Source organism: Camellia sinensis, chromosome 2, assembly GCF_055761805.1.
Source record: "Camellia sinensis isolate YWXY chromosome 2, ASM5576180v1, whole genome shotgun sequence".
Taxonomy (NCBI): domain Eukaryota; kingdom Viridiplantae; phylum Streptophyta; class Magnoliopsida; order Ericales; family Theaceae; genus Camellia; species Camellia sinensis.
The window spans coordinates 15925468-15942965 of NC_138962.1; the positions used below are offsets into that span (position 1 = coordinate 15925468).

Below are 17498 nucleotides of genomic sequence, written 5' to 3' on the forward strand. Positions count from 1 at the left end.
ATAACTGAGTATAAACTACAAGCAGAAATACACGCTGAACACAATATGTTGAGAGATATTTGTGCTTAACCTATAGACCATATAGTTTTTTTTTTTTTTTGTTTAATCAGCCATACCTCCATGTCAGGGATTCGAACTTAAAACATTAATTTAAAAACAAAATGGCAGTAAACAATTGAACTATACATGTTAATATTAATAACGGTTCATTCCCCGTCATACATGGATCAGGTTAGGTGTGTCAGAAATCTGATACTTATCCCAACAGATCTGGATGATTCAGAGAGAGAGATAGGAATTATATAAACAACTTCATAAATAATTGCTTTTCCAGCTTCAAATGGCCCTGATATGCATGGAGTGAAGAGCAGATATAAAACTGGGAAGTTCAGAGGGCATGGAACATTTAAAAATTTGTGAAAACACCATCTGCTCCAAAGCACACGAAAGTGTCCACAAAGGTATGCATAAGCCGCACACACTAGCTAAAAGTAGAGGTAAAAATGGAAACAAAGGTCAACACACTGTGGTGTGTTGGGATACTGTGACCTCTTACCCTAATGCTACGTATATGTGGTTGGCGAGGGCGATTATCTCTATATTGAGAAAGAGAAGCACAATCTCGTTATCTTCAACCATGTTCTTGTCATGTACTATCATCTTCGACATGCTTTTTACTGTCATATTTCTAACAAAAAATTAATCTAATAATCGTTGACAGTTGAAACTAATCACAAGCAGAAGAATTAATACTGTTTCCAAACTAGCAAATATTTTTCCTCTTCCAGTCAGGCTAACAGTCATTTTTGAAGTACTAAAGCCCAAAACTTTTGATTATTATGTACAATTGGCTCACATAAAGCCATGAACATAGCAAAATTACATTGTTTGACCAAATAAAACCAATGCTATATGATGAACTTTACAAATTTTCTACTTGCCCTCTTCCCCCAACCAAAAGAAACAGAAATAAAAAAATAAAAATAAAAATAAAAAGAGAAAAGGGTTCGATGCTATTGCTATGTTGGGATGTGATAATTGCCTAAGCAGTTGCATAACTGGAATCTATAAAAGCTTCACAGAATAATGATTCTCCTAGCTTTTGGGACAGCCTAATGAATTTCAGCTAGCTTTTGCTGATAAAATAGAAACAAGCTCGGATCGAGCTTTTTCGAGGGCATTTGACAAATTCTCAGGTTTTCTACCACCTGCCTGAGCAAAATTAGGCCTGCCACCCCCTCCTCCACCGCATAACTTCGCTATAGGCCCGATAAATTTCCCTGCTTGAACTCCCATGCCAACCACCCCCGGTGAGAATGCAGCGATTAAACTTACCTTGCCTTCACCAGAACATGAGCCCAAAATCACAGCTGCTGGATCTTCTAATGTATCCACTAGGTAGTCGGCTGCACTCTTCAGTGAATCAGCATCTGTATCATCCATGCACTCAACCAGCACCCTGTAAAGTAATTTTCCAGAAAGCAACTGTATTATTCATAGAATGCTCTTTTAGAACTCCAAAGGGGAAATAATATCAAGACTTGTTAATGTCAATTTTTTTTGTTTTTGTTTTTGTTCTTTTCTGTGCTTGGGTTTAGGTTGAGTTGTCTGAATGATGGCGGTGCGAGTTAGCTATGTTGAATAGCTTAATACACATTGTTGGGCTCATTTTCTAATAGCCTAAGCTTTGGGGACTAATGGTGATATAACATATGGTATCAGAGCCAGAGAACTAGGGATGGGTAGGGTGCATATCCCTGGCTTGTACATGGTGGGTGCTGCCAAGCGAGCACACTGGTGTGAGGGAAGAGGTGTGAAGCGAAATTCCACATTGACTGGGTACAAAAGTAATGTGCAGTATATAAATCTGAAGGCACCTCATGCTGAGCTAACTTTAGGGTGTGTTTTTTCCAAGACTCTGTAACAAGCTATTCTTTACAAGTTTGAATGATTTCGTGTGCTCTTTATCATAGATGCATAGTTGATCCAAAATTTCTACTCTCTAACATAGATGGAACTACAGAAGTTAATTTAATACCTGATATTTTTAGAATTTCCCACAAGCAATACATTGTTTGCGATGATTGAGGCTCTGTGAACTGCTGCTTTAGCACGAATAGCTGAAATTTCATTTCTTGCCATTCGCAATTCCTCCAATAGTGTTTCTACCCTGGCTGGTACATCTTCAGCTTTCACCTTTGCAGAATGAATTTTAATAATGAGAACATTGGAAACAATCAGGTGTTCTCTATTTAGCAAAAAGATTACAGAAGAAAACATACTTTGAGAGTAGAGCAGAGCTGTTTCATGTAGTTATCTCTAGCATTGATGTATTCGATAAAAGCTTCACCAGCAACGGCTTCTATACGTATGATTCCAGACGCAATCCCCTGTTCTGAGATTATTTTGAAGCCATGTATTTCAGAAGTACTGCTGACATGAGTGCCACCACATAGTTCCATGGATACACCTGGAACCTCTACAACACGTACCTAAAATAATCACAGTATTTGAAGGAAAAATCAAATCCTATGTAAAAGTATGTTCCATAAGTTACAGCATTTATGTGTTGTGAAATGAGCGTATATTTTAACACCATTTTCTGTCAGAACTCAGAAGTACAAAAGAAAAGATTTTATAGAAACTTGAACCTGTTCTCCATATTTTTCTCCGAACATTGCAATAACCCCAGCATTTTTAGCATCAGTTAGAGGCATCACTTTAGTTTGCAGAAGTGTAGAGTCCTCAATCCAGCTATTGATCAGTCCTTCAATCTCCACGAGGCAAGAACCAGATTTATGAAGTTAATTTCACATATCATTTATATCTGGAAGCTATCAGTTAAAGAACTCTCACGTGGAAGTATACAGTCCCCAAGAAGTGAAGAACAAAAAAGTCTCAAATGGACACCTTGGGCTTAGCAGGCAAGTGCATATTTGTAACTTGAATGACCATGAAGAGTGATTTTAACAAGGGTATGAAAATTTTGGAAACATTCATGACAAGCCTCTTTGGCATGAATTTGGATAGCTAGACATCTCTTTACATGGAAAACAATTTTAATGATCAGATACGCAAGCAGAGAAAATTACAAAAGATATATTAGACTATAAGTACAACAATATGATTAAAGTTCTTGTCTGCTTACCTCGTCATGCCACATTTCAAATGCTTCATCATCATCTTCATAAACACTTACCCATACTCTTTCAGCTGGCAATCCAAACCTGCGCAATTAAAAAATAACTTTCATTCTTCTTGCTCAGGGAAACAATCACAAATTCATAGCTACGACGAGGAAAAAATTTATTCAAAAAAAATTATGAAAAACCCATCCTTTTAGTAAGATCCTCTGTATTGACCAACATCTGGTACTAACATATTGGAACCTACGCCCCCCAAAAAAGGCATTTATGCTTGACTTTAGGGTCTGTTTGGCTGATGTGCACATGTACTTCACACTCTTCACTACTAGTATGGATCCCAAAATATTTACAGTTTTGACTGCTGCTTTTTTCCCATTGCTAACAACAGTGTCATCCCACAACAAACACTGTCCAAGGATGTGCCTTTGAAACTACAACTACTTGCAGCCACTAGAATGGTTACATCTTATATAGTGAATTGATACTCATAATATTTTAAGGTCATAAATAATTCCAGGCATTGATTGTACACATAAAATTGTGGAAATATTATTCAAAAAATACTGCTTGTATGACTTAAAAACCAGTTTTTATCAGAAATTTTATAGGCCTGGTACCTATTGAGAAACATAAAACTTCATAAGAGGTGCCAACTTGAAATAAGGATGTTGAGATTTATGGCATGCCAATGAAGGGAAAAAAACAAATTAAAAATAGACATATTCAATCAACAAAAGGAGTGTGAAGACAAGAGAATTATCAGTCTAGACTTTAGTGTCACAATAAAATTACTCATACATACTCCAAGGTAGTAAGCTCCCATGCCCATTTAATTGCTTCCTTCTTGAAGTAATCTCCAAAATTGAAGTTTCCAAGCATCTCAAAGAATGTATGATGTCTAGATGTTCGACCTACAATCTCAACATCATTTGCGCGTATGCATCTTTGGGAAGTTGTGGCACAGGGTACCTCAGCAAAATATGATGATGATGATGTTAAAGTGGCTCAAAATTGCATTCGAAAGAACATATGCAATATACACATGTTCATTAATAACAAAATGAATAAGACCACATCATTGCATTCCATTAGCAGACCTTGTAGACCAAAACCAAGAGACACATACCCATCAAAAGGCGAACAACGGGGGCAAAAAAGAAGATGGAAACTACGACACACATTAATGAAAAACCAGTCAATTACTAGATTAATGAATCATACATTTGGTAATCATCAGACATCATGCCAATATGTTAACCAGCCCAATTACGAGATGTGCATCAGTGCCTTTTGAAAATAATTTTTTTATCCAAGGTAAGTGTTTATAACTCCATATCATACATTTGCTTAAAATAGTATATATCTATATAATAAAGCAGAACGATTTTTGAAAATATGTAAAATGTATCAGAGATACATTTCATTTTAAGGGCTCAGATTAATTGTGATAAATATAGATGGTTGAGATATGCTTTAATTCCCGCCCAAACACTTGGTGCTCTCTCCCTCTCCCACCTACCCACGTCTCTCCCCATTCCATCTTTATCTCTCTGTTGCACGTCTCCTTCCATTCTCTCCTTATCTCTATCTCCATCTTTGTTCCTCTTCTTTATCTCCCCCCTTCTCTCTCAGTGGCTTCAATTCGCAACCCTCCACCACCACCCACCCACTCTCTCTCTGCTTCGAACCCCGATTGGAGCTCTTTGGTACCTCTCTCCCTCTCTCTCTTTCTCTCTATGCTTCAAATTTAAATTGTTGCTTCATGGTTTCTGGTTTATCATCATTTCTGTTTCTGGTTCATGGTTTATTATTTGGTGAAACAGAGCTACTTCAAAGCTATACCAAACCTGAGGCTTTTATCTGTGCAAGGTAAGATTTCTGTCTCTATTCCCATTCTCTTTCTGTTCCCCTTCGTTTTCTTCTCTTGCCATTTTCTGGTTCATTTCTGTTTATACAAATTTGCTGATCAACATTTGGTTCTCTTACTGTTCATTTTTGCCATTTTCAATTATGATTGATGTTAAAATCCACCTACTCTCCACCTACTTCACCCACTTAAACCTACTCCACTAAACCTAACCCACTACACCACTACCACCCCACCTACTCCACTAAACCTAACCCACTACACCACTACCACCTCACCTACTCCACTAAACCTAACCCACTACACCACTACCATCTCCACTTCACCTACTCCTTACCTACTACACACTCACCCTCTTCTATATATAGGAATCATGAATCATTGTAATAGAAATCAATATATCAATCAATAATAATACATACAATTTATTCTCTCTCTTTCTCTATACATTATTTCTTAAATGGTATCAGAGCTGGTTTAAAACCTAGTATTTTCGCTTCCCCGGCGGGCGGCAACCTCACCTTAGCTGCCCGCCGGACCTCAACCTATTCCGCTGATAAAATCAACAAAGATTTGTGCAACTGTAGTCATGTGTGAGGCTGATGGAGAAGAATTCTTCACCTCATATGACGAGACAGTCTGGAACTGGAAACACTGCAACATTCTGCTCTGGAATTCTGCAGCAGCTAGATTATAGCTTGGTTGAGTGCCAAGCTTTGGTTCTTCCACCCACTCTTGAACTTGCCCAGCAAAGTGTGAAGGTTCATGCTTGTGTTGGAGGGACTAGTGTGCGCGAAGATCAGCGCATTCTCTCCAGTGGGGTTCATGTTGTTGTTGGTACTCCTGGTCGTGTGTTTGACATGTTGCGGAGACAATCACTTCGCCCTGTTTACATCAAAATGTTTGTCTTGGATGAAGCTGATGAAATGCTGTCACGAGATTTTTAAAAATCAGATCTATGATATTTTCCAGTTGCTGCCACCCAAAATCCAGGTTGGGGTGTTCTCAGTTGCTGCCACCCAAAATCCAGGTTGGGGTGTTCTCTGCCACAATGCCACCAGAGGCTCTTGAAATCACCAGGAAATTCATGAATAAGCCTGGAAAGAGAAAAAGCTCATGCTAGGATTTGCGAAGTGATTCGCTGCAGGAATTTTGGCTTTGGATGAAACCCTTACCATACTCCACTCATTCTCTCCAACTGTTCTAACTTTTTATTTTTTTTATTATTATTATTATATCAAATAATCAATGCACTCATGTTCCCCACTAACAGTGTCCACTTTTGACCCAAACCATTTTCAATCCATCATTTCTCCTTCACCTTTTGCACCCCACTCACCGACTCTCTCTCCACTTTATCACATGGGTTTGTCCCTCTCTCTCCTCCATTTGAATTCAAAAATCACTTATTTTTATTTATTTTTTCCAAGTCACTTTTCCTCTTTTTTAAATACCCCACTTTATTTTGAAACAATCGCACTGATGTTTTTCATATAATCCATCTATAAATATTTTTTATCTATTTTCTTTCTCCCTTGTTTTCTTTCATTTTATTTTTATTTTTTCAACAAAACACTCCCAAAAAAAAAAAAAAAAAAACAACATTTTACAAACTTGTCATTTCTTCATGCCGGGGATCAACCCCGATCAGCATTTTACATCATAAAAAAAAAATAAAAATAAAAAAAATAAAAATAAAAAAACACAAAACAAAACAAAACACAACCAACACAAATCGGAACAGTGGGATTTTTCTTCTCGCCTATTCCGCCGGTCTTTTCTTCTTGCCACCGTCTTGGGCGGCCCTTGCCGGTGTTGCCTCCGTGTTTCCCACTCCACTGGGCATGATCACTACTCCCTGCTCCTCCACTGCAGCATATGGCGGCCCTCCAAATCGGAACATAAAACTGGCCTTCCGCTTCAGCTCCTTGTTTTCCGCCTTTAGCACACTTATCTCTGCTCGCGCATCCTTATACATGAGCTGGAGCAGAGCCAGTTGGGCGTTTAACTGCTGCACCTCATTTGTCCTACTCTGCAGCCGGTGCGACAAGTTTGTGACCGCAGTCATGGTTTCCACACATGACTTCAATGTATACTGATTGGCCTCAATATCCGTTTGCACTGCCATTTTTTGCTCCACCGACCGCATCGGAAAGTTCAACGGAGCAAAACCAGAGGTGTTTGGTTGAGGTTCACTGGCCACCGCACCAGTTATTTCTCTTGTGGACTCGTTCAGTTCTGGAAAGAGCGTGAGCAGACCACGGGAAGAGGAGGCCATGTTCTGGGTAGCTGGACGGGAAGAAGAGGCCATGTTGCTGAGTGTTTCAGAGACGGGTTGGTTACAGAGTATTACAGAGTTTCTTTCTCAGCAAAGGAAGAGTTGTTTTCAGAGGATTTTCAGAAGTTTTTTTGTCTGCCTCAGCCTCAGCATCAACCTTGGTTAAATAGCGAGGCAGCCACGCGTATCGCGCGCCACTTGACGCCAGACGACAAACGGGCGGGCCAGTCAAGGCACTCACGTGCCTCGCCATCATGTCCGGCACATCTTTTTATGACTTGGGCTCGCCTTTTGATGGCACGTCTTTTTATGGATTGGGCACGCTTTTTGATGGCACGCCTTTTTTAAAGATTGGGCACACCTTTTGAGGGTGCGACTTTTTAGGGGTCCGACAAGACTCTGTAAACTGTCCCGACATTTGATTCCGGTTAGCTTTTCCAAGGGTCCGACAAGACTCTGTAAACTGTCCCGACATAGATTCCGGTTAGTTTCTACAAGGGTCCGACAAGACTCTGTAAACTGTCCCGACATTGATTCCGGTTAGCTCCTTTATGGGTCCGACAAGACTCTGTAAACTGTCCCGACATAGATTCCGGTTAGTTTCTACAAGGGTCCGACAAGACTCCATAAACTGTCTTCTACAACGGTCCGACATGACCCCATAAACTGTCTTCTACAACGGTCCGACATACAGTGTCTCCACCAATGGTCTGACACGACCATACAGTGTCTCCTATCCTCTTTTATTTTTATGTATTTTCTTGTTTTGTTACTCTCTCCAAACTCAAGTTGGTTAGTTCCTATCCCCCTTGAGTTTGCGGGGGGCTGTTAAAATCCACCTACTCTCCACCTACTTCACCCACTTAAACCTACTCCACTAAACCTAACCCACTACACCACTACCACCCCACCTACTCCACTAAACCTAACCCACTACACCACTACCACCTCACCTACTCCACTAAACCTAACCCACTACACCACTACCATCTCCACTTCACCTACTCCTTACCTACTACACACTCACCCTCTTCTATATATAGGAATCATGAATCATTGTAATAGAAATCAATATATCAATCAATAATAATACATACAATTTATTCTCTCTCTTTCTCTATACATTATTTCTTAAAATTGAATATAACTTGGTGACTGAGGGAAAATTTTAAGTTTGGTGAATGATGTGATGGCCAAAGAAAGAACACTCCGTAAAGGTGTTTTTCTTCATGGGTTTTATAGGTATGTTTTTAGTGTTGTCCCAAACTACTTTCAGAATTACAGAATACAGATTGACAGTAAATCAAATTCGTTGGCTATACCACACAGAGGAAGCACCTGGGATGAAGACATGGGTGTTTGGATCAGTTAGACAATCAGTTAGCCAGTGACAGGTCTGTCATGAACCCACATGGGAACACCATCTGAAGGCACCTCACATTTTTCCAACACAAAAGTAAATAGAATGGGATGGGCTGTAATAGAGGGGTAGCCCCACCTCTCAAATTTCAATTCCATCATTTTATTAATGAAAAAGTCTAGAAACACATAAACTTATCATATGAAAATTATGTCCGATTTTTAGAAACACAGAATCTAATCATATAAAGATTGCCTCTGATTTTTAGATTGGTTATTAGTTTTATTGTTGTTGAAACTATGATATGGGTAAAGGTAGAAATTTCAAATATTCATGGATTTGGGTCATTTCTGTTTTTCTCAAGAGGCATCCAGGTGAAGCTATGTGGAATAGCTCAGTATGGTAATCTCATAGGTGTTACAATTGGATACACAATAACGGCATCTATTAGTATGGATGTCGTTATTTTATCCTGTGTTTTTTTCCCTTCACAATTATTGTATTTTTAAATTAAGTTTTGTAAAGGAGAATGCTTGATGAAAGTCATTTCAATACATTTGAGATTTTGTCACCAAATGTGTATTTACATGGTGAAAGCACAAAAGCACTTTATGATTTTAAAGGACTTCTTAGATGAACATATACCAAACATTCATTTTCTCTAAAAAGTCTTATGAAGTTCTTCTATAGAGTTGATAGAAAATGCCACGAGTATACAAGGATCAAACTTTTCAAGAGAGAGTGAATTAGAAAGGTCACAGGCATATTAATCACCACCTTTACTTTTTTTGAAGGTGGTGTGAACTAAACTTCATTATAAGTCCTAACTACCCAAGTTTACCATGTCGTACACTAGAAGAAGTCAGCAAAATGTGTATATTGAGGTTGTGCTAATTAAATATATAGGCTTTGTTTGGATTTCTATGTGATTAGTCTAACCAACACGTATCTAAAAAATGCTCAAACAAACAAAGGGTAAGAGCAAAACTTCAAATAAAGATGCATACATGACTTGTGCTTCAAAGATAGAAAAAAGAAAACAAGGTAAATAACAACACTAGAGAAATGAATGATTATGAGCTAATATTCATTGAAATAGCACACAATTGTGCATACAACACTACCATCACTTGTTTCATCAAAATTGCAATTAAATTGATTGCTTTCATAGGAATATTGGAGGACCATATAAAGAAGAAAAAAAAGTTCAGCATTATTAAGCAACTGACAACAAAAGAATTACGAAAAATCTTGATTTTTTCTTCCTTCTCTGCATTTCATTGTTGGTGTGTGAACATAGCATCTCAACACATGCCACGCTTGATCTTCTTGTGTTGTGGTGGTATATGGAACTTTGGCTCTCTAGGTATGGTGCAATGCTTCATCGACCTGAAAATAACCCGAAACAAACAAAGGACATCGTTATGTTTACACCACTTGTGCCAGTCAAATGATGCATTAGAAAACTTCTAGATTTGAGGTATATTTTACAAAATTGGAGATCCAAACAACACCTGATCAATAAAATATGCTGGAAAAGTTGCAGCTACAGTCACACTGAGGGGAAAAAAATGTATATAAAAAAAGAAGAAAGAAAGCAATGTATACAAACTACATATTGCTTTTTAAGAATCATTTGAAGAAGAGGGTCTATTTGAAGTCTTTAGTAGGAGAAGTTATTTGGCAGGTTCAGCTTTCCGCGCCCACCAAAATAGACATGATATCTTCTTGTATAGAAAATAGAAACAAGTGGATCATATGTTTTTCTAATATTGAAAAGACACACCATGTGTTCTATAGGCCAAACCTACTAGATAATTTCTCTATTTAGTAGATTTTTTGGTTATCCATATTCAAATGGAAAGCCATGTATAGCAAAAGAAGTTTTTAAAAATTCTAGATTTTATCCGATACCTTCTAGGGATGAAAGGCCTGTCGAAATAGGGCATGAGTTGAGCTCTTGGAATGAGCTCCTTTCTTAGTCTCCTGATTTCCTCTTCTTCTGCTAACTACAGGAGCAAAATCCAACATGCACACATATATCAGTAAACTACCAATAATATCACCAAAACACACCCATAAGGTTTTTTCTGTCATGTACCTTTTGTTGTCTTTCCCTTTTCTCCCTGTACTGTTCAACAAGGCTCATCTTCTTAGCCAGCTAATATGCAATCACAGAAGCAAAATTAAAAGGTAATTCAATAAAGGGGATTTCATTATTGCTATGTAATATGCGCGAGAACGTGAGTGAAGGGTAAAGACTATAGTAATGACATAATGCCTACTCTGTATGTGATAGGTGAGTGAAGTTATGGTCATTATGCCCAAAACAATTGATTAATACATGAAAACCCTGAGTAAAAATATTTAAAGAAAGTTAAAAATACACCTGCTGGTCAAACTCAGCACGCTTCACAGCCCTCACATCGCTATGCAGCACCAAATCAACCGGTCTTGTGATTTCTTTGACGGCAGGTTTTACTAAGCACTGTAATACCATCAAAAAGCATATATTCATGCTACACATTTCAACAAAATATTACATATGAAATTAGAGATAGAAACATTTGTACAACACAGCGAAACTTCCATCTTTTTTCTCCTCAAATTAAATGGAATTACCTCTGGCTCATCTGTTGTCAATGGGAGACCTTGTGTAATTGGTATCCGTTGCTTTTCCTCCTCCATCATCATTTGTTGTAATTTCTTGACAAATTCTTCCTCCTTGTATCTCCCCCTTTGCTGCAATAAAAATCAATCACCAAAATTAACATGATTTCAAGTAAATTGAGGCAAAGACAGAAGGATTTAAAAGCAAAAGTCAATTTCACAAAACCATAAACGCACACCTCTGTTCGAAGCTTGAAGGGTTTTTGGTAGGTTGCTTTGAGTTGCTTCTTCTTCCAACGACTTCCACCAAAGGTCCCAGATGATTCAGAGCTCTACATTGAAAAAAATGAATATTAAAAATAATAAAAAAAAACACAGGTCCATTTTTCATTTTAGAAATAGAAAAAAAAATGCTTACATTTCGTCGGCTTTTGTGACCACCACCAGAAGTCCTGTTTGAAATAGTGAAGCTAGAAAATAATTCAAAGCAAACCCAATTAGGATCCAAATTGAAACGATTGAAAGAAGGAATAAGAGAATAAAAATTAATCAAATTATTATAACCAACCTTCCATGGCTGCCATCTAATGAAGACGAAACATGCAAATCCAAACCTAAACTCTCTGATATCACGAAAAAATCTGATGGAAAGAACGAAGAAGAAATCAGTGTTTCGGACACCTTAGGTTGTTGCAGTCCTGGCAATGCCCATTTCATCCCCTTCTTATCATCATCATCATCATCATCACCAACATCTTCTGATTGTTTCTCATCTGTCTGATCTGAGCCCTTCGGTATCGTAAGAAGCTTAGGCTGGAAAAGAAAGAGGAAAAAGGGGGTCAATAGTATGAGACAAAAAAAAAAACAAAAGATTCAAAGAAATAATTAATTTCAAGAAGATCAAAACCTAGCTTTAAACATGAACCCAAACAGACCAAGATCAAGAATCCATAACATATTGAAGTGAATATACCATTCCTAGATCAAAAAATAACCAATCAACAGGGAAAAAAAAAAACCTATAAATTTTTTTCTTCAAAATTATAAGAAACACTAGTGAGTTCAATCATTTCCAAGATTCAAACCAACCAATAATCAATGCGGGTTGAGATTAGCGAATCAACAAGTAAACCACGAAGAAAATGAAGAACCAGAAATTACCAGAAAAGCCCACTGATCGACTGGTTCAACAACGTTCTTCCTCGGAGGAGCAACTACTGTATCTATGTTTTCGGCGATTTCTGGGTCTTGTGTCTACATATCCAACATGTTAGACTACCAAATGGTGGACAAACTTATAACTTGTAAGTAATAAATAATAATACTCATTACATAGAATCATATTCCGAAGTAATATATTCAGCTGGCATGGGCATTTCTCACCCTTTCATTTTATTTTTTAATGTTTACATTAATGTTGTGCTTAGAGAAGAACACAGCTGCCAGAATTATCACAGTAGATCCTCAATGGTCTCTCGCAAATTAGTTTATTAAGTGGTGGAATTCTATAATTGTGTTCTTCAAATACATGTAAATATATGTTTCTTTGGTTCTGATTTTTTTTGTTTAAAAAAATGTTTGTGGACTTAATATGCCAAGTGTTTAGTCTGCTGAACTTATTCAAGATTGAAAACTAAGTAGCAGATTGAAGGTGAATAGATGGATTTCAAACAGAAGTAAATTATATTGAAAACAGGACATGAGAGATCAATTAACTAACAATTGATATACCTTTGGAACAGTACTCTTTTGCTCTGTCAGTATCTGAACCTGCTGAACCGTGCCTCCAGCTCCGGTGTTGGATCTCTGACTCGTAACATTCTCTTTACCATTTCCGAGTCCATTATACTTGTTGACTCCCACTTTGTCATTTGCTTTTGTACCACCAGTCACAGAATCTTGTGCATTGACTCCATGTAGCCTCGTGGCTTTAGAATGCACAACTTTGTTAACCTGAAATTTTTATGCATAATTCAGCTGACTAACCATGATTCTGGACTAAATATGCCAAGTGTTTAGTCTGCTGAACTTATTCAGGATTGAAAGCTAAGTAGCAAATTGAAGGTGAATACATGGATTTCAATCAAAAGTAAATTATATTGAAAACAACACATGAGAGATCAATTAACTAACAATTGATATACCTTTGGAACAATACTCTTTTGCTTTGTCACTATCTGAACCTGCTGAACCGTGCCTCCAGCTTCGGTGTTGGGTCTCTGACTCGCAACATTCTCTTTACCATTTCCGAGTCTATTATACTTGTTGACTCCCACTTTGTCATTTGCTTTTGTACCACCAGTCACAGAATCTTGTGCATTGACTCCATGTAGCCTCGTGGCTTTAGAATGCACAACTTTGTTAACCTGAAAATTTTATGCATAATTCAGCTGACTAACCATGATTCTGGACTAAATATGCCAAGTGTTTAGTCTGCTGAATTTATTCAGGATTGAAAACTAAGTAGCAGATTGAAGGTGAATAGATGGATTTCAAACAGAAGTAAATTATATTGAAAACAGGACATGAGAGATCAATTAACTAACAATTGATATACCTTTGGAACAGTACTGTTTTGCTCTGTCAGTATCTGAACCTGCTGAACCGTGCCTCCAGCTCCGGTGTTGGATCTCTGACTCGTAACATTCTCTTTACCATTTCCGAGTCCATTATACTTGTTGACTCCCACTTTGTCATTTGCTTTTGTACCACCAGTCACAGAATCTTGTGCATTGACTCCATGTAGCCTCGTGGCTTTAGAATGCACAACTTTGTTAACCTGAAATTTTTATGCATAATTCAGCTGACTAACCATGATTCTGGACTAAATATGCCAAGTGTTTAGTCTGCTGAACTTATTCAGGATTGAAAACTAAGTAGCAGATTGAAGGTGAATACATGGATTTCAAACAAAAGTAAATTATATTGAAAACAACACATGAGAGATCAATTAACTAACAATTGATATACCTTTGGAACAATACTCTTTTGCTTTGTCACTATCTGAACCTGCTGAACCGTGCCTCCAGCTCCGGTGTTGGGTCTCTGACTCGTAACATTCTCTTTACCATTTCCGAGTCTATTATACTTGTTGACTCCCACTTTGTCATTTGCTTTTGTAGCACCAGTCACAGAATCTTGTGCATTGACTCTATGTAGCCTCGTGGCTTTAGAATGCACAACTTTGTTAGCCTGAAAATTTTATGCATAATTCAGCTGACTAACCATGATTCTGGACTAAATATGCCAAGTGTTTAGTCTGCTGAACTTATTCAGGATTGAAAACTAAGTAGCAGATTGAAGGTGAATAGATGGATTTCAAACAGAAGTAAATATGCCTAGTTTGGTGTCATTAATCAAAATGTTGCAGCTTCTCACCTTTGATTTTGCAGTTTCCAGGTGGGCTGACTTTGCGGCAGCAATGATTTTACTTCCACATCCAGATTTAAAAGTCAAATCCCGAGTCTTAGCAGTAGATTCCTTGGACATATTTGACTTTCTTACTTTGTCACAATTTGCTTGAGGCGCTCTCATGGCATTTTGATTATTATCAGGTGTTACATCTTTGTTCAGTGATGCACGAAGTGTCGTGTTCTTAACATTATAACCAGGGTGTGAAGAGGAGCCCACACCGGATTTTCCCGAGGAAGATTTACGCCCTTCTAATTTTCTCCCACCAACTACTTCAAATGCATGTTACATGTACGCATAAAATCCAAGAAAATCATACCAAAAATAAAAAAATAAAAAACAAATCCAAGAACAAAGATATTGGACAGGTATATATGCAATTCATAAACATATGCGTGCACAGAAATGTAATACAATTTAAACAGATTCATTAATTTTTTATTTTCGATAACATTACAAACAGAAACAGAGGAGCACAAAATTTAGACCAGCATCTCTAATGGAACTTCTTGCAAAAACCTTCAAAAATACACACACCAACTCAAACATTGTTGGTCACCAAGCTTCTTTTTTTATTGATGTATTTGGCGATGTAAACTTTTTACTGTCTAAATTTATCAATAATTTTTTTTTTACCGATTAAAAAAAAAAAAAATTGAACATCTCGCATCCACCATATCGAGGAATGAATCAGCAACGTGGTCACATGCATTACTTAAACACAACTGTCGATGAAACTAAAAATTATCATGTGACAAATCAAACTTATTCAAAAATTTAAAACTCGATGAACATGTATGTTTATATTCATCTTTCATTCATATACTTTTTAAGAGAAATTACCATTCAATGGTAGTTTTAGAAAATTATTACAAATTCCTAAAAGAGTTTTAAGACTTTAATTATTCACTGTACTTTTTTGTAAAAACTTACACTGAATTGAAAAACAAACAAAAACATAGATATGGACCTAAGATAAAAGGAGAACCTGAAAGTCGAATCATCCTCTGAAGAAATATCATAAGCAGCGACAAGAAAATCAGCAACAAGAAAATCAGCAAAAAGAAATTCTCCATTGCAACAACTACAACAGCGTACTGAATAGCTGTGTGTATGCGAATATATATATATATATATATATGCATTTAGAGAGGGAGAGAGAGAGATTGCGGGAATTTTGAAATGCATTTAGAGAGGGAGAGAGAGAGATTGCGGGAATTTTGAAAGAAATTTGATCAATTAAGGAATTAGTTAATTAAGGAATGATTGATTAAGGAATTAGGAATTTTGATATGGTTTTTCCAATCTTCCAGAAGCCTCTCTATTCCTCTATTTTTGTTACTATAGCTAGCTAAAAGCAGAAAATTCATCTCCAGCAGCCTCGCCGGTGGCTAGCTACTTTGATTTTCAGCTACAGTGCCTCGCCAGGGAAGACGAGGCGCTGTTCAGTAGCCTCTCAATTTTTTATTAGTTTCTTTCGAGCACTCCAAGCTTTGCTTACGAACGACGATCGACGCTGGACAACTCACGATCAATGCCGGAGGAGGAGGGCCAAGCCGGAGGAGGAAAATCAACGCCAGAGGAGGACGATCGAGCCGGAGGAGGAGAATCGACGCTAAACGAGTCACGATCGACGGCGGACGAGAACGCAACGAGGACGATCGACGCCGACCTAATCACCATCGCAGACGAATCTCTGGGTCTCTGCCCCTCTGTCTCTCTTTCCCTGTGCTTGTATTTATTAATATTTTGAAGGAAATAGTTAAAGTAGAGAGGGCCGTTGGAATGTGTGTTGAAAAAATTGTTAGCTAAGCTAATAAGGTGTAACTTTTGGGTAACTAATCTGAGTACGAGTGCTGTTGGAATGTGGGTTGATAAATATGTTATTTATTTGTTGATTTTCCTCCCTTTGTTTGCGTAGAAATCATCGAACATATTTCATAATTTTTAGAACTCAATGATTTGAAGTCGAAAAGAAAGAGCATCTCTTTCTCTGTCTCAATTGAGATTCTCTCAGATTTTTTTTTGCAATCGGAATTATATTTTTAATTTTTCATATTTTGTTTTATTTTTTTAATTTATTTCATTTAAATTGATGATAGTATTGAAATTTATTAATAATGGAGTAAAGTGATAGTTGAGGGGGTGTATGTGTATGTATGCCATATTTTAGTTAATTTTTTAATTTTTTAATATTAACTTTTTAACTTTTTAAATAATTTTTTGACTTTTTAACTTTTTGTCAAGTTCCCAAACTTGGCCTAATTTTATTAAAAATAAATTTCGAGAATTAAAGTTATAATATGTTTAATTTTTTTAATACAAGATACATATAAATGGCGGAGATGTCAAGATCATAATTGTTATTTTCATTTCTAAACAAATCCAATTTTGAGGAACATTTTTTTAAAAATCATCTTAAATCTAATTTTTATTTTTTAAAATTCAAATGGATAAAATTATGAAGTAGTGTTGTTTTTTTTGGAAGTGGACTTTATAATGTGTCACATCAACTAGTAATAATTTTTTTATATATATAATAAAATGTTAAACTTAGAAATTAGTGTTACAAAAATAAAATATTAAAAAGGTTTTAAAAAAATTATTTTCCATAAAAAGAAGATAAAATTATATGGAAAACAATGAGTATTTTTTATTTATTATTTTTTTCATTAAATTAATTTTTTTTTTAAATCAAAAATCAAATTTTAAAAACAAATAAAAAACACAACAAAATCTTAACCTTAACTGTGATGTGAGGAAAATAAAACTTTTGTTTGAGATGAGCTTTTTTGACATTTTTTATTTTTATGAGAGAAAAAATAA

General features: G+C 36.6%; 2 protein-coding genes across 2 annotated transcripts; both read right to left on the bottom strand.

Annotated features, from left to right (window-relative positions):
• Positions 1–803: 803 nt before the first annotated feature.
• LOC145819875 (alanine--tRNA ligase, chloroplastic/mitochondrial-like) lies at positions 804–4410 on the bottom strand. Its single transcript, XM_082913816.1, has 6 exons — positions 3949–4410; positions 3149–3227; positions 2652–2774; positions 2283–2492; positions 2039–2196; positions 804–1459 (listed from the first exon to the last, which is right to left on the bottom strand). The coding sequence occupies exons 1-6, from the start codon at positions 4023–4025 to the stop codon at positions 1123–1125; spliced, it is 984 nt and encodes a 327-aa protein (XP_082769942.1). The 5' UTR covers positions 4026–4410; the 3' UTR covers positions 804–1122.
• Positions 4411–9696: 5286 nt separating this feature from the next.
• Positions 9697–16517, bottom strand: LOC145819873 (uncharacterized). The gene is made up of 15 exons (XM_082913814.1): positions 15661–16517; positions 14640–14941; positions 14232–14453; positions 13819–14040; positions 13406–13627; positions 12993–13214; positions 12423–12515; positions 11830–12074; positions 11680–11731; positions 11501–11593; positions 11274–11393; positions 11041–11139; positions 10753–10812; positions 10566–10660; positions 9697–10040 (listed from the first exon to the last, which is right to left on the bottom strand). Exons 1-15 carry the CDS (start codon positions 15815–15817, stop codon positions 9956–9958), a joined length of 2289 nt encoding a protein of 762 aa, XP_082769940.1. The 5' UTR covers positions 15818–16517; the 3' UTR covers positions 9697–9955.
• Between the last annotated feature and the right edge of the window lie 981 nt (positions 16518–17498).

What these genes read in the sequence shown, in the direction of transcription:
- LOC145819873 (XM_082913814.1), bottom strand. Translation starts at nt 15,817, where the DNA reads ATGCATATATATATATATATATATATTCGCATACACACAGCTATTCAG. An exon ending in AAAAGAGTATTGTTCCAAAG is followed by an intron (nt 14,041 to 14,231) that starts GTATATCAATTG and finishes TAAAAATTTCAG; the next exon opens with GTTAACAAAGTTGTGCATTC. An exon ending in TGACAACAGATGAGCCAGAG is followed by an intron (nt 11,140 to 11,273) that starts GTAATTCCATTT and finishes ATGGTATTACAG; the next exon opens with TGCTTAGTAAAACCTGCCGT.
- LOC145819875 (XM_082913816.1), bottom strand. Translation starts at nt 4,025, where the DNA reads ATGCTTGGAAACTTCAATTTTGGAGATTACTTCAAGAAGGAAGCAATT. An exon ending in GAGAAAAATATGGAGAACAG is followed by an intron (nt 2,493 to 2,651) that starts GTTCAAGTTTCT and finishes TGATTATTTTAG; the next exon opens with GTACGTGTTGTAGAGGTTCC. An exon ending in GGAAATTCTAAAAATATCAG is followed by an intron (nt 1,460 to 2,038) that starts GTATTAAATTAA and finishes ATTACTTTACAG; the next exon opens with GGTGCTGGTTGAGTGCATGG.